The sequence below is a fragment of the Chlorocebus sabaeus genome, chromosome 10, assembly GCF_047675955.1.
Source record: "Chlorocebus sabaeus isolate Y175 chromosome 10, mChlSab1.0.hap1, whole genome shotgun sequence".
Classification (NCBI taxonomy): Eukaryota; Metazoa; Chordata; class Mammalia; order Primates; family Cercopithecidae; genus Chlorocebus; species Chlorocebus sabaeus.
The window spans coordinates 83617384-83631803 of record NC_132913.1 but is presented as its reverse complement, the minus strand read 5'-3'; the positions used below and the strand labels follow the sequence as shown (position 1 = coordinate 83631803).

Below are 14420 nucleotides of genomic sequence, written 5' to 3'. Positions count from 1 at the left end.
ATTTCCATTGGAGTCAGTTGCTATAGATGCTTTTTAAAGCCAGGATATTTATAAATAATGAAGACAAAATAGGGCAGATGTTGCTACAAGACAGAGAATACAATCCGCTGTCATATTGTACAAACTCTCATTCTATCCTTTTTCATGTTATATACCTATTCAGAAATTCTTTCTGGGGTTTACTTAGGACTTCATTAACTAATTCAAATTGCAAAATTTGAATACATCTCTAGTTTCTAATTTTTTAAAAAACCGTCAGATAATTTTTTATGACACTTTTTTTTTTGCCCTATGTGAATAACCAGAGGCCTTTTTTGGATTAAGTAATGTAGTCATTTGGCTCAAAAAACTTTTTAAATGCAAAAAAGTAGTTTGAAAAGTTTCCTTTCAACCTCTCATGCATTTGCAAATTTTTCCCTTTTTTTCCTCACAGGTAACAATGCTCATTATTTTCATGTTTGTTCTTTCAAAGTTTTTATACATATATGGATGGAGATATATTCCACACATGTATATATATACACACACATATACTATATATATACACACACATACGTACATGTATATCAATAAGCAAATACAACTATAGAAATTTTCACCTCTTCTAGTATAAAAAATAGCAAAATATTTGCACTGTTCTACACTTTGACTGTTTCACTTATATATTGTTCAGATTTTTCCAGGTCAGAACATAGAAAGAGTCCCATTCTTATATATGTGCACACTTTTATTGTTAAGATGTAACATAATTTATTAACTGGTAAACTTGATGGGTTAAGTAGTGGACATTTAAATTGTCTCCAGTTTTCACTATTACAAACAAATAGTGTTGTAATGAATAATCATACATATATGTATATATTTAAATCACATCAGTGTCTTGTCTTGTTTAATATTATGTTTAATTTTATTTCAGTTTAAACTAGTTAAAGACTATGTCAGCTGTGTCCTGCAGTAGACAGTACACCTCTGGCAGTTTAGGAACGCTGTCTTCTTTATATCACACTAAACTTACAGTCATGGTCCACAGAGAACCTTATCACGGGGATGTTGCCTTACCAATGACCCTTATAACCTCAGCTGGGTCTGATTTCTGGGAAACTCTTGCCCTCCTGGTAGGAGGCAAATGTCTGCTTCCTGACTTCCCAGAACTTTTCCTCTACTTTTATTTATTATGATATAAGGGACATTTTCTGGCTATTAATAGACTGGAACCTGCTTCTTTATAATCCTGACGCTATGAGAAACCAGTGACCTGCTTGAAAATTTCACTGTTGGTTGATTTTTGGTAGAATTTTATATGGACATTGATTTTACTTTATTTTTCTATACTGATTTACAACTTATTAACAGCTAAGGCACCAAAGCATTATGAAATGAAGATAAAACCTTCACAGAAGCTGCTGTCATAGTCCACATGGTTAGTAGGACATGCTGATTTTAATACTTTTTCTAGTAGGAGGGATGACTTTGTGCTGAACTGATCCTTAGACTCAGTGACGTGATAATCATGTGGGGTGATCGGTGAGATTCATGGTCACAGAACAGTGTCTTAAGGGACTTTTGACTTTCTAAAGAGCATCATGCTTTAAGCAACTGTGCTTATTGTAAATGGCAGCTGAGAAGCCCAGTAGGGTTTTCCTACGGGGCTTAGATCAGGGGTTTTCTTACCCCGATCTAATCTTCAAGGGATGATTGTGAGGAGAAGCACTTTGGGAATGGTAGAGTAAGAACCCCCCCACCACCACATGCTGCTCCCCCAAAAAGCCATGAAAATACTGGAGAAAATTGCAAAAGTCAACTTTTTTCGAACTCTAGAAATCAGCCAGAAGCTTTCAAGTACATGAGGAGCATTTATTCAAGAAACAGGTTGAACTCAGCACAGTAGGCTTTGGCTGTGTTACATTTTATTACAACTTGCCTTTTATCATTCCTGTCTCCCCAACTCTGCAATAACTGAAAGCCACAAGCTCTGCAACCATGGTAGTCATGAAAACAAACACACCTTACAAGCCACTAATGGCAACAAAATGGGTTTGGAGCTTCCCCAACAACCTCATCCCTATTAGAGAATTGTCACTAGCTGACATGTCTGGCAGCTCTCTGGAAAAGCCCCATTTGCAAGACTTTTGTTAACCTGGCTCATAGCTTCCTTGATGCAAACAGCCCTATCATCAGAACACTTTTCAAAAACAACCAGTGGCAGTTGTTTAACACTGCACTTACCTGAGGTGGCGATACCACTTGGGATGAGTAGGGGACTAACAGAAAAAACAAAAACAAAAAACAGAAAAGGACAATATAGAGAAAGAGATGTGCATAGGGGGCTTTGAAAAGCTCAAATATATTCCTGGGAATTGGGAAAGCCAGATGCATACAAAGGGCTGTGTGCATACCCAGGAGAGACCTTATTTTCTTCTGTGCCTGACCTTCAGGCTCTGTGCAAGCAGGAAGTAAAAGCTAAGGCAGAGCTATAAACTGCTAGAGTACTGAAGGAGTGATCCATCAAACACACACAGCCCATCAGCAAAGGCTGGGAGACTTACTGATTGAGTGCATTTAAGCACATCTTTGTGCATTTGTTATCCAACCACTGAGTGAACTGAGCAGGGACTTAAATAGCCACACAGGACAGCTGCTTCACCCCTATGAACTTCTTAAATAAGCAAAATGTCATCATTATACTTACTATTACACACAGTAATTATCTAATATTAAAATTTCACTGTTTCTCAAAAGTCAATTGACTTAAGCAAAATCCAGTTAGCAATTTATTTATTATGCCACCTTTAATATAGAGCAGTACCTCCTCCCTTCATCCTTTTTTTGCTGGAGAATAGCATACATGCAGAGAAGTAAAATCTTCATACATTTATGGCTCTTGCATCTTCTGAGTAACACTCTTTCTTAAAGGTAACCATCGTCCTGACTTCAAACACCATAGGTTAATTATGCCTCTATAATTGTTTTTATTGAGGAACTGCATATATTTAGGAAAGTCCTTAAGATGCTATAATCTTAAGTGTACTGTGTGATGAACATTTACATATGTATAGACCCATATAACTGCCACCCAGATGAGGATACAGAGTATTCTCAGCACCTCAAAAGTCTTCAATCTCTGTTCCAATCACAGCCTCCCTAAGGCTTGACTTCTAAAACTGTAGGTTAGTTTTGCCTATTTTTGAACTATAAATAAAGAAGATAATTATTTAGAGCGCATTCGTTTTATCTGACTCTTTTCACTATCATTTTTTCCTTTCATTTTTCACAGTGCCAGTGACAACTGTTTCTGTTGTCCTTGAGAATGTCCCACATTCTGAATTTGTTTTTTTGCTCACTGGTAGTGTCTTTTAACTTGTTCCACTGACTCCCTTATTTCTTATAAATTGGAGTTTAACCAAAAGGGTCTTGAATATCATCAAGATATGTTCCATGTTTTTCCCCAAGGATGCTTCTTTGGTGGTGCTGTGTACTTCATGTTGCATTCCATCAAAAGTTATACAAGAGTTTGGCTGCCCCATTCTTCGTGATGCTAAGATTGATTAATGGGTTCAAGTTGTGGCAGCATAATCTCTTCATTAGGATGTTTCTCATTGATTTTTTTTTTTGTCTAATGTTTTCAAATATGTTATTTTCTTATGCGTTGAAAAATTATGAATTTTGTAATTCTCTTATTCCTTCTATACTTATTTCCTGGAATTCTTACATAAAAAGTACTTCTTCTCATTAGCTATGACCCCTTAGTACCTTTGAAAAACTATTCATTCTAGAAAAGCAAAATGAGGCTTAATTCTTTAATTTTCATTGACAGTTTTCAGAATATGTGGGCATTGGTTCCCTAGTTGTCAATTGTGACTAATGAGGTTTACTTTTAGTTAGGGGCTACATATATTTTAATATTGTTTTTAACTCATGTTTAAACATTTTTTTCATGTGTCCTAATGAATTCTTGGGTTTTGAAAATATTCTATTTGGGCCAATGAGGAAATCTACACAAGAAAGTGTTTTAAGAGTAGTTTTATATTTTATCCCTGGTATCTCCATTCTGAACACTTATTCTCTGTGTAGGTAACCATTTGTGGTGGCTGCTTCTTTATCATTTCCATGTTTCTTTCCATAAATAAAAGCACATTGTATGAAATTGTGTGTCTGTATGGGAGTGGTGGTGCAGTATGTATGCTATTTCAGCCCTAGGCAATGGGAGTTAAAGTGACGTAGCCAAGATGACAAAAAGATGACATGGTAGGGCCTGGATTTAAACTTAGGAATCTCACTTTTGAGCTTGGATTTTTAACTACTCTGCTCTACTTATGGCAGTCCCATTGATTCACAACCCAAAGAAAGGCCAAAGAGGAGATAGTTGTGATTTTGCTACTCTTAGAGTAATATGTGCAAAACTATCTGAACACAGATTTAACAGTGAAACTTGGTTTTAAAATAATTGCAGAAATGCTTTGTGAGACTGCATCTGAGTAAACTTGTGCCAAGAAAATATATACTTGTTGATTTTCTTTTCTTTTTTCTCTTGTATTTTGCTTGCTTGTTTGGTTCACATTTTCTAATTTGGCTTAGCAGTATTGACTTAATCTGCTGGTAAGAAACAGTGAGAAAAACTTATTTTAAGCGCTTTCAGATGTTGCAATTGTTATTGCGTGAGGAATTTGTAAAATGGAAACTTTGCTTCATTCATGCATTAATTATGCTGAGGATATTTCAGGAAAATCTGCATGATATGGTTTGGCTATGTTCCCACCCAAATTTCATCTTGAATTGTGGCTCCCACAGTTCCCATGTATCATGGGAGGGACCCAGTGGGAGGTAATTGAATCATGGAGGTGGGTCTTTCCCATGCTGTTCTCATGATAGTGAATAAGTCTCATGAGATCTGATGGTTTTATAAAGGGGAGTTCCCCCTGCACAAGCCCTCTGTTGCCTGCCACCATGCAAGACGTCCCTTGCTCTTCCACCATGATTGTGAGGCCTCCCTAGCCATGTGGAACTGTGAGTCAGTTAAACCTCTTTCCTTTACTAATTATCCAGTCTCGGGTATGTCTTTATGAGCAGCATGAGAACAGATTAATGCACTGCATCAGGACACTTTTTAGAACCTTATATCAAGAATACAATTGTTGCAAATAGATAACTTTAAAACTGACAAAAAATTAAAATGACCATAATGTAATTTGCCTCTTAGGTTGTGTTTGAGACTCTCTGTTCGGGATTCTCAGAATTTACTCATTGTTTTATCACTGAAAGTTTAAGCTACTTTTCCCTGGCACTAAGTAGTGGATAGCTTTGGCCAACCTGGTTTCCCTTTGATTTAGGAATTAATGTTATTAAAACTTCCCTGGCATGTTTATGAAATTTGAGTATGATCAAACAATAATTTTTATAGAGTTTGTAACTCTATATTTTTACCCCAAGGAATGAAAAACCATTTTATTTAATTCATTCATTTACTTTTATGTATTTTTTTTTTTTTTTTTGTGATGGAGTTTTGCTGTTGTTACCCAGGCTGGAGTGCAATAGCGTGATCTTGGCTCACTGCAACCTCCGCCTCCCGGGTTCAAGAGATTCTCCTGTCTCAGCCTTTTGAGTAGCTAGGATTACAGGTGCATGCCACCACATCTGGTTAGTTTTTGTATTTTTAGTAGAGATGGGGTTTCATATTGCTCAGGCTTGTCTCGAACTCCTGACCTCAGGTTGATCCACTTGCCTCAGCCTCTCAAAGTGCTGGGATTACAGGCATGAACCACTGCGCCCGGGCCTTTTTTTTTTTTTTTTTTTAATGACAGAGTCTTGCTCTGTTGCCCAGGCTGGAGTGTGGTGGTGCGACGTGATGTTGGCTCACTGCAGTGGCTGCCTCCCGGTTTAAGCAATTGATACCTGCCTCAGCCTCCTGAGTAGCTGGGATTACAGGTGCACACCACTGCACCCAGCTAATTTCTGTATTTTTAGTAGAGATGGGGTTTCCTCATGTTGGCCAGGCTGGTCTCAAACTCCTGACTTTGTGATTCATCCGCCTTGGCCTCCCAAAGTGCTGGGATTACAGGTGTGAGCCACTGTGCCCAACTGAAAATCTATTTTAATTTATGTTTTGTTGTTGGATTCTTGATTTTTACTTCTCAGTATGAGATTATTTTTGATGTGGCTTTTTGTCTGTTACATTCTCAGTATCTCTTCAATTGTTGTTTAAATGGTTGCTCTTAAATACACAAATTTGGAGACCAATAAGTTATGAAGTACTTCACACTTCTGGTGTTTGGGGCAAAGTTTGAGGGGAATAAAAGCTAAGATTCAGAATGTGTTATTACTCTTTTAATCAAAAACACGTATTGTGCCCTTCCCACCATTAGGTACTTGTTAGGAATGTGGAGATTAATGAAATATGGTTCTGATCCTGAAAGAACTTAGACTAATAGAGGGAATTGGACCTGACAGTGTATCCAAATGGACCAGATTTTCCTGACTGGCATGAGAAGGCACAAGTGAAAGTACTTTGAATAGTAGACATATAAGCTTTAAAAATATGTTCATCAGCCTTGGAAAAATGTATGGCATTGGTGACATAGAACAAGTATCATTTATAGTATCTGCATAACTGTAATAAAGTAATAAGTAGAGCCTAGTTCACTTTATTCTGGACAATCTCCATTAGAAGAATTGAAATAGATGATGTTTCTCTGTAGACGTTTTCCTGCCTCTCATGTTTGATTCATTTTTCCTAGCCATTGAGTGACACCAGTATCCACATCTTTTTCCACTGTTGTGTTCCCACTAATAATCAATTTTGGTTCTCAAGTATGCCCTGTGCCAGTCTTTTACCCATCCTGATGTTTTGAAAAAGGTTACCACTTCCTTTTCTTTCAAAACCCGTTGGTAACAAGCTGTGAAATTAAAAAAATACTTCACAAACTGGCAAAAACTATTATCTCAATGAAAAAGTAAAAGTAGAATCTATTAAAGTTTATAGAGATCTCAACTGGAAATATCTGTGATCATGAATGCTCACAATGATTGATTGCCGTGTGATTTCTGTGTGTGTCTGTCTGTGTGTCTGTGTCTGTTTCCAGTCAGAGTTAGAGAGGCCCTAAGATAGACTGGGACTCTGAATTCTTTTAATATTTGTATTTGATTTAAATTGATGTCATAGCTCCATTTGGGACAGTTCTCTTTAGGTTGGTAACTGCTAAATACTTGAAGTTTAGAATACAACAGCTCAACAGATTGAAACTCGTTTTCTTTTTCTTTTCTTTTCTTTTTTTTTTTTTTTTTTGAGGCTGAGTCTTACTCTGTTGCCCAGGCTTGAGTGCAGTGGCACGATCTTAGCTCACTGCAACCTCTGCCTCCTGGGTTCCAGCAATTCTGCCTCAGCCTCTCGAGTAGCTGGGATTACAGGCGCCCACCACCATGACTGGCTAATTTTTGTATTTTTTAGTAGAGACGGAGTTTCACCATGTTGGCCAAGCTGGTCTCGAACTCTTGACCTCATGATCTGCCCACCTCAACCTCCCAAAGTGCTGGCATTACAGGCATGAGCCACCACGCCCAGCCAAAACTAGTTTTCATGTGCCGTATTTGCTTCTTTTTTTTTTTTTTCACCCTTCCCTTTCTGAATGTATCCCACATCTTTGCTTTGTCCCCTAGAGGTGACCTTATGGTGGATGATACTTGTATTTTTTAGAATCTTGAGACGTGAGTTGTTGATAATACTTTGTGGATAGCTACAAGGTCAGTTTTTGGGGAAGCTGCTTGATAAATGAAAACTTCTTTTTGAATGAGTATTTCATAAATCCACAGTATAAATAAGTTTTTCAAATGTCAAAATAGTTGATAATTAAAGATAGATTTGCAAGGGTAATGCAGAGGATGTGGAAAGATAGGAGAGAGATGCCAACCTTCATTTTTTTCCTGTATTACTGTTTCTGTATTTGTCTGTGACACTAAGCCACATTGAAACCTTTCTTTTCTGATTAGTAAAGTAATGCAAGTTCATTGTAGGCCACTTGGAAATTATGGACGAGCTTAAAGAACTTAGGTTTTCCTGCCAAGCTGTAACTACTATGAACATTTTGGCATGTTTCTTTTACAACTTTAAATATAGATTGTATATATATTTATTTTATAATCCAGTTAAGTTCATATTGAACATACAATTTTGCAGTATGTTTTTCCACTTATTATCTCATGAATGTTTTCCATGTTATTAAAAATTATTTGAGAATGTTATGGGATGGCTATATAATACCCTATAATATGACTGTACCATAATTTACCTTTTCATTAATTTCTAGACAGTTATTTAGCTTCTAATTATTCTGAATCATGACATATTATTCACCATTGAATTTACATAATCTTTGGTGGCACATATTTCTTGGGCATGCACCTTTTTTGCTTATCAAGCCATGGCAGATAATTTTTTTTCACGTATAATCATTACTTTTTTGTTTGTTTCCCCTTGTACGCTTATCCTTTACTGAAGGAAGTTGTTAAATTTTGAAAACAATAGCTTTTTTTAAGTTTGAGATGTTTATATATAAACTCTGAAATAGGTTAGAAGGTAAAATTACAAATCCTGATGACAGCAGTTTATGATGGAAATGCTTACGGGCCTTTAAATATAGCTTGGTAGGGAAGGGCGGGAGTGAATCAAGTTGTTACAGTTTGTTCCAGGAAGGGCATTTTGGATGAACGCCATCTACTTTTACAAAGATGTCCTGTGATTTTAGTTATATTTGCTCCACTTAACCTTTCCCAAAGTGATTGCTGAAACAAATGTATGTGGTACACTAAAAGAAATTAACATAATTATAATTCCTTTGGTTAATTGAAAACAGGCAATTCTTTTTCTCCGAAGATGTTACTTGAATTGCAATCAAAGTACTGAATTTGAGCATGGTTTGGGCATGTCAGATAACCTAGATCAAGGAGACACCAGAGGTCAGTTCATCTAGCCAGCTGCCTTCCTGGTGGACTATCCTTTATCTATTTAGTGTACCTGTCAGAGTGAGAAAATTCCAAGAACTTCTCTAGATTTTATTTCAGTGATTTAGAGTCTTCCTTGTTAAAAATAACAACACTCATATCTGAGCTTTTACTGCAGCAAGTATGGACTCTGCACCAGGCCCTATGCTGCTGACTTTATGTAGTTTCACAATCCTCTCAAAATTGTACTGTCCGTGCCTTGTTATCCCAATTGTACAGATGTGAAAACTAAAGTTTAGGAAGTTAAATCACTGGGCCAACCTCACACAGCTAAAAAGGTGTCCATTTTTGGCTGCAGAACCAAAGCTGTCCTGTACAGCCTACAAGCTGTCAGAGAGTTCTTAGCCATATAGTTAACTGATTACATGAGAAAATGGCTTAAATTGGGTTTCTAAAAAAATGTTAAGCAAATATAATGATCAAATTTAGTGTGCATCAGAAATTTAGTAAGCATCAGAAAGCAAATTTGGACACTTAATGGTTGACTTCCTAACTCTTCTAAAAGGGGGACACAATTATGTAGGGAGGAAAAAATCCTCGTTTTTATTCTTCCTGGCTAGAGATCTTGGCAGCTGGGAAAGTGGTTGCTATTATTGTGACTTTACCCATTGTATGCACAGATTCATACTTCCAGGTTCTCTATCCTACACCTTTTATAAACACCATGTTTAACTTGGAAAGGGAAAATGTTATTCTTGGCAACACTTGTGTACCAAAAGTAGAAACTGTAGGGGACCACCAAGGGATATATCAACCAGGAAGCAGAAACCGTAAAGAATATATCTAACATTTAACTTTAATACTGTTTACAATGCAGGTCTTCAACAAGGGAGAAAATTAGGTTTCAAAGTTTACTAGGAGGCAGGGAAACCGCAAAATGAGACCCGTGTCCCATGTATTTATGACTAGAATAATTTACTGCTACTTTGTGCTTCTTATTACTGTTATCATTGTCACATATCAAGAAAGTCATTAGATAGTTGATAGGGAACTGGCATTAAGATGAGCAAAGCAGTTAAAGGACCTGCTTTTTGAGAATAGCCTGAGACCATAGTTTCGTGTTAGCAAAAATACATAGATAGGGTACAGATATTAATACAATCATAGCATTCGTCACTGAATCCTCAAATGTTAAGACTCAAGGGTCTCTTTGAAAATTAAAAGAAAAATAAAAGTGAAAAAGTACTGCTTTACACTGTTGAAAGTAAACTTTTAAGAAATGTGACTAAAATGTTATTCTAAAAGGGGATACAAGCTAAAAAGAGGTTGGTAGATTCACGGAAAACAGTGATCGTTCATTGCTGACAGATTCACAGTAAGTAATTATGAGAAATTGAGGATATTCACTTTTGTGTTAAAATCCTGGGTTAGGAGAGGCTCACTGGACTAACCAAGAGGGCCAGTTATTCTCTGTAGAGTTCACCAATGCTTCACTGACTACCTGTGGACCCATCATGGACATTGATCTTTTAGGTAAAATAGAGTAAAAATAAACTAGTAGAAAAAGAAATGGAATAAAATATAAGATCTACCAAATATGAGCCCCAAATTTTATCATTAGATTGAATAGACGTAAAATTACTCTGTCAAATTTCTGTAAAAGTTTCTAAGAGCTTCCAGTTAGTTTCTAGACCTATCTCAGATTATTAACAACCAATTCGTAGACCGGCACTTGCCCATGGTCCATATTTTGTGGAGCACTGTTCTCAGCTTAAATAGAACCTAAAACTTTGTTCTCATGTTAGTGCCCCTTCCTGTCTTCATTATTCCTGTCCTTGCTTGTCCTTTTACTATGCTCTTTTATTCTTTATTTAAAAGTAGATTGAACATAATAATTGTGAGCTGTTAAGGTAAGAGACACAGTACAGGTACAGATGTATGTCTGTATCTGAGTTTTAATAAAATGAATATGCAAAATCAAAAATGACATGTACCTATACGTGTACATCAATACATGGTCTATTGGATTTTAAGACTCTACACCATTATTTCTTAGAAATGTGGTTCAAAGAGTACCTGTGTCAGAATTGGCTGAGGTAACTGGTTAAAAATGCAGACTTTAGGGGGCAGAGCAAGATGGTGGAACAGAAGCCTCCACTGATTGTGCTCACCACAGTAACACCAAATTGGACGACTCTCCACACACAAGAAAACACCTTCATAAGAAACAAAAATTGGGTGAGCAGTCACAGTATCTGGTTTTAATTTCATTTCACTGAAAGAGGCACTGAAGAGGGTAGGAGAGTTTTTCATTGCCGACACTACATCTTCCCATCCTCTAGCAGCAGCGAGTGGCACAGAGAGAGAATCTATGTGCTTAGGAGAGGGAGAATGCAGCGTTGTGGGACTTTGCATTGAAATGCAGTGCTGCATTGTCACAGCAGAAAGCAGCACTAGGCAGAACCTAGCTGGCACCCACAGAGGGAGCATTTAGACCAACCCTAGCCAGAGGGGAATCACTCATTCTAGCAGTCAGAACCTGAATCCCAGCAAGCCTCGCCACCATGGGTTAAATTGCTCTGGGGTCGTAAATAAACAATAAAGGCAGTCTAGGCCACAAGCACTGCAATTCCTGGGCAAGTCCTGGTGCTGTGCTGGGCTTGGAGCCAGTAGACTTTGGGGGCATGTGACCTAAGGAGATACCAGCTGGGGTAGCCAGGGGAGTGCTTGTGCCATCCCTCTCCCACCTCCAGGCAGCACAGCTCACAGTTCCAGAAGAGACCCCTGCATTCCACTTGAGGAGAAGAGAGGAAAGAATAAAGAGGACTTTGTCTTACAAGTTGGATACCAGCTCAGCCATAGTAGGATAGGACACCAGACAGAGTCTTGAGGCTTCCCTTCCAGGCCCTAGCTCCTGGATGACATTTTAGACACACCCCGGGCCAGAAGGGAACTCACTTCCTTGAAGGGAAGGACTCAGACCTGTCAGGATTCATCACCTTCTGACTAAAGAGCACTTGGGCCCTAAATAATCAGCAGCAGTACCCAGGAAGTACTCACCATGGGCGTTGGTGAGACTCAGAGTCATGCTGGCTTCAGGTATGACCCAGCAGATTCCCAGCTGTGGCAGCTAAGAGGAGGGACTCCTTCTGCTTGAGAAAAGGAGAGGGAAGAGTAAGGGGACTTTGTCTTACTTGACCACAATGGGTGAGGACAGTACTCACTGGTGTCCTCAGTTCTAGGTCTTGGCTTTTAGATGGCATTTCTGGACCTACCCTGGGCCAGAGGGGAGCCCACTGCTCTCTAAAGGAAGAGTTCCAGGCCTGGCATCGTTCACTGCAAGCTGACTGAAGAGCTTTGTAAGCCTTGAATGAATATCAGCAGTAGCCAGGCAGTGCTTACCATGGACTTAGGGCAGTAGTGGCCATAGGGAGAAATGCCTCTGTTTGTGGAAAGATGAGGGGAGAGTGGAAGGACTTTGTCTTGTGGCTTGGGTGCCAGCTCAGCTGCAGTGGAATAGAGCATCAAGTAGATTCCTAAGGTTTCCTACTCTAGGCCCTGGTTTCTAGATGGCATCTTTAGGCCTGCCCAGGACTGGGGGGATTTTGCCACCCTGAAGGAAAATACACAAGCTTGGCTAGCTTTGTTTTGTGCTTATTGTAGAGCCCTAGGCCCTTGAGTGAACAGAGGTGGTAGCCAGGCAGTGGTTAACATGTGCCTTGGATGAGACCCAGTGCTGTGCTGGCTTCAGGTCTGATCCAGTGCAGTCCCAGTGGTGGTGATAACAGGAGTCTATGTGTCATTCCTCTCTTAAGTTCAGAGAGGTCATCAGAGAGAGAGAGAGAGGGAGAGAGAGAGAGAGAGACTTCATTTGTTTAGGAGGAGTAAGGGAAGAGAACAAGAGTTTCTACCAGATAATCCACGGAATTCTTCTAGATCTTATCCAAGACTACCAAGGTGGTACCTATAGGAGTCTGCAAGAGTCACACTGTTACTAGGCTTGGGATGCCCTGTAATGAAGATATGGCTGCAGTGACCAAAAACTTAAGATCACAACACCCAAGTCCCTTAAATATCTGGAATACCTTCAAAGAAAGACAGGTACAAACAAGCCCAGACTGCAAAGACTACAATAAATACCTAACTCTTCAATGTCCAGACTCTGAAGAACATTCACAAGCATCAAGACCACCCAGGAAAACATGACCTCACCAAAAGAACTAAATAAGACACCAGTGACCAATCCTGGAGAGGCAGAGATTTGTGATCAGTCAGACAGAGAATTCAAAGTGACTGTTTTGAGGAAACTAAAAGAAACTCAAGTAAACAAAGAGAAGGAATTTTGAATCCTATCAGATAAGTTAAACAAAGAGCTTGAAATAACTAAAAAGAGTCATGCAGAAACTCTGGAATTGGAAATGCAACTGACATACTGAAGAATGCCTCGGAAACTCTTAGCAGCAGAATTGATCAAGCAGAAGAAAGAATTAGCTTGAAGACAGGCTATTTGAAAATACACAGTCAGAGGAGACAAAAAAGAATAAAAAAGAATGAAGCAGGCCTACAAGATCTAGACAACAGCCTCAAAAGGGCAAATCTAAGTTACTGGCCTTATTCACGAGGTAGAGAGAGATAGTGATAGAAAGTTTATTCAAAAGGATAATAACAGAAAACCTCCCAAACCTAGAGAAAGATATCAGTTTTCAAATACAAGAAGGTTATAGAACACCAAGTAGATTTAACTAAAACAAGACTACCTCAAGACATTTAATAATGGAACTTTCAAAGGTCAAGGATAAAGAAAGGATGCTAAAAGCAGCAGGAGAAAAGAAACAACATACAATGGACTTCCAATATATCTAGCAGCAGAGAAATACACATCAAAACTACAATGAGATATCATCTCACCCCAGTTAAAATGGCTTTTAAAATGCTGGTGAAGATATGAAGAAATGGGAGCCCTTGTACACCTTGGCAGGAATGTACACTAGTACAACCACTATGGAAAACAGTTTGGAGGTTCCTAAAAAGTGAACATTGAACTAACATATGACCCACCAATTACACTGCTAGGTATATATGCAAAAAAAAGGAAATAAGTGTGTCAAAGAGATATCTGCACTGTTTGCTGCAGCACTGTTCACAATAGCCAAGATTTGGAAGCAACCTATGTTTATATCAACAGGTGAATGGAAAAAGAAAATGTGATATATATATATGTATCATATATATATACACATATATTCACACACACACACACACACACACACACACACACAAAATCACACAATGGAGTACTATTCGGCCACGAAAAAGAATGAGATCCTGTCGTTTGTGACAACATGGATGAAACTAGAGGTCATTATGTTAACTGAAATAAACCAGATGCAGAAAGACACACTTCACATGTTGTCACTTATTTGTGGGAGCTAAAAATGGAAACAATTGAACTCATGAAGACAGAGAATAGAATGATGGTTCCCAGAGGC

General features: G+C 38.3%; 1 protein-coding gene across 3 annotated transcripts in view; it reads left to right on the top strand.

Moving 5' to 3' along the window:
* Positions 1-14420, top strand: part of HECW2 (HECT, C2 and WW domain containing E3 ubiquitin protein ligase 2) — a 388587-nt gene that overhangs the window by 204271 nt on the left and 169896 nt on the right. Inside the window, exon 1 of one of the 3 annotated variants that reach the window (XM_073019890.1) lies at positions 4882-5004. The exons of the other annotated variants lie outside the window; for them this stretch is intronic. Within the exon in view, the coding sequence (XP_072875991.1) occupies positions 4995-5004 (10 nt within the window). The 5' untranslated portion in view covers positions 4882-4994. Of the gene's footprint in view, positions 1-4881; positions 5005-14420 lie in introns of those variants that run through there. 3 annotated transcript variants of the gene reach the window in all.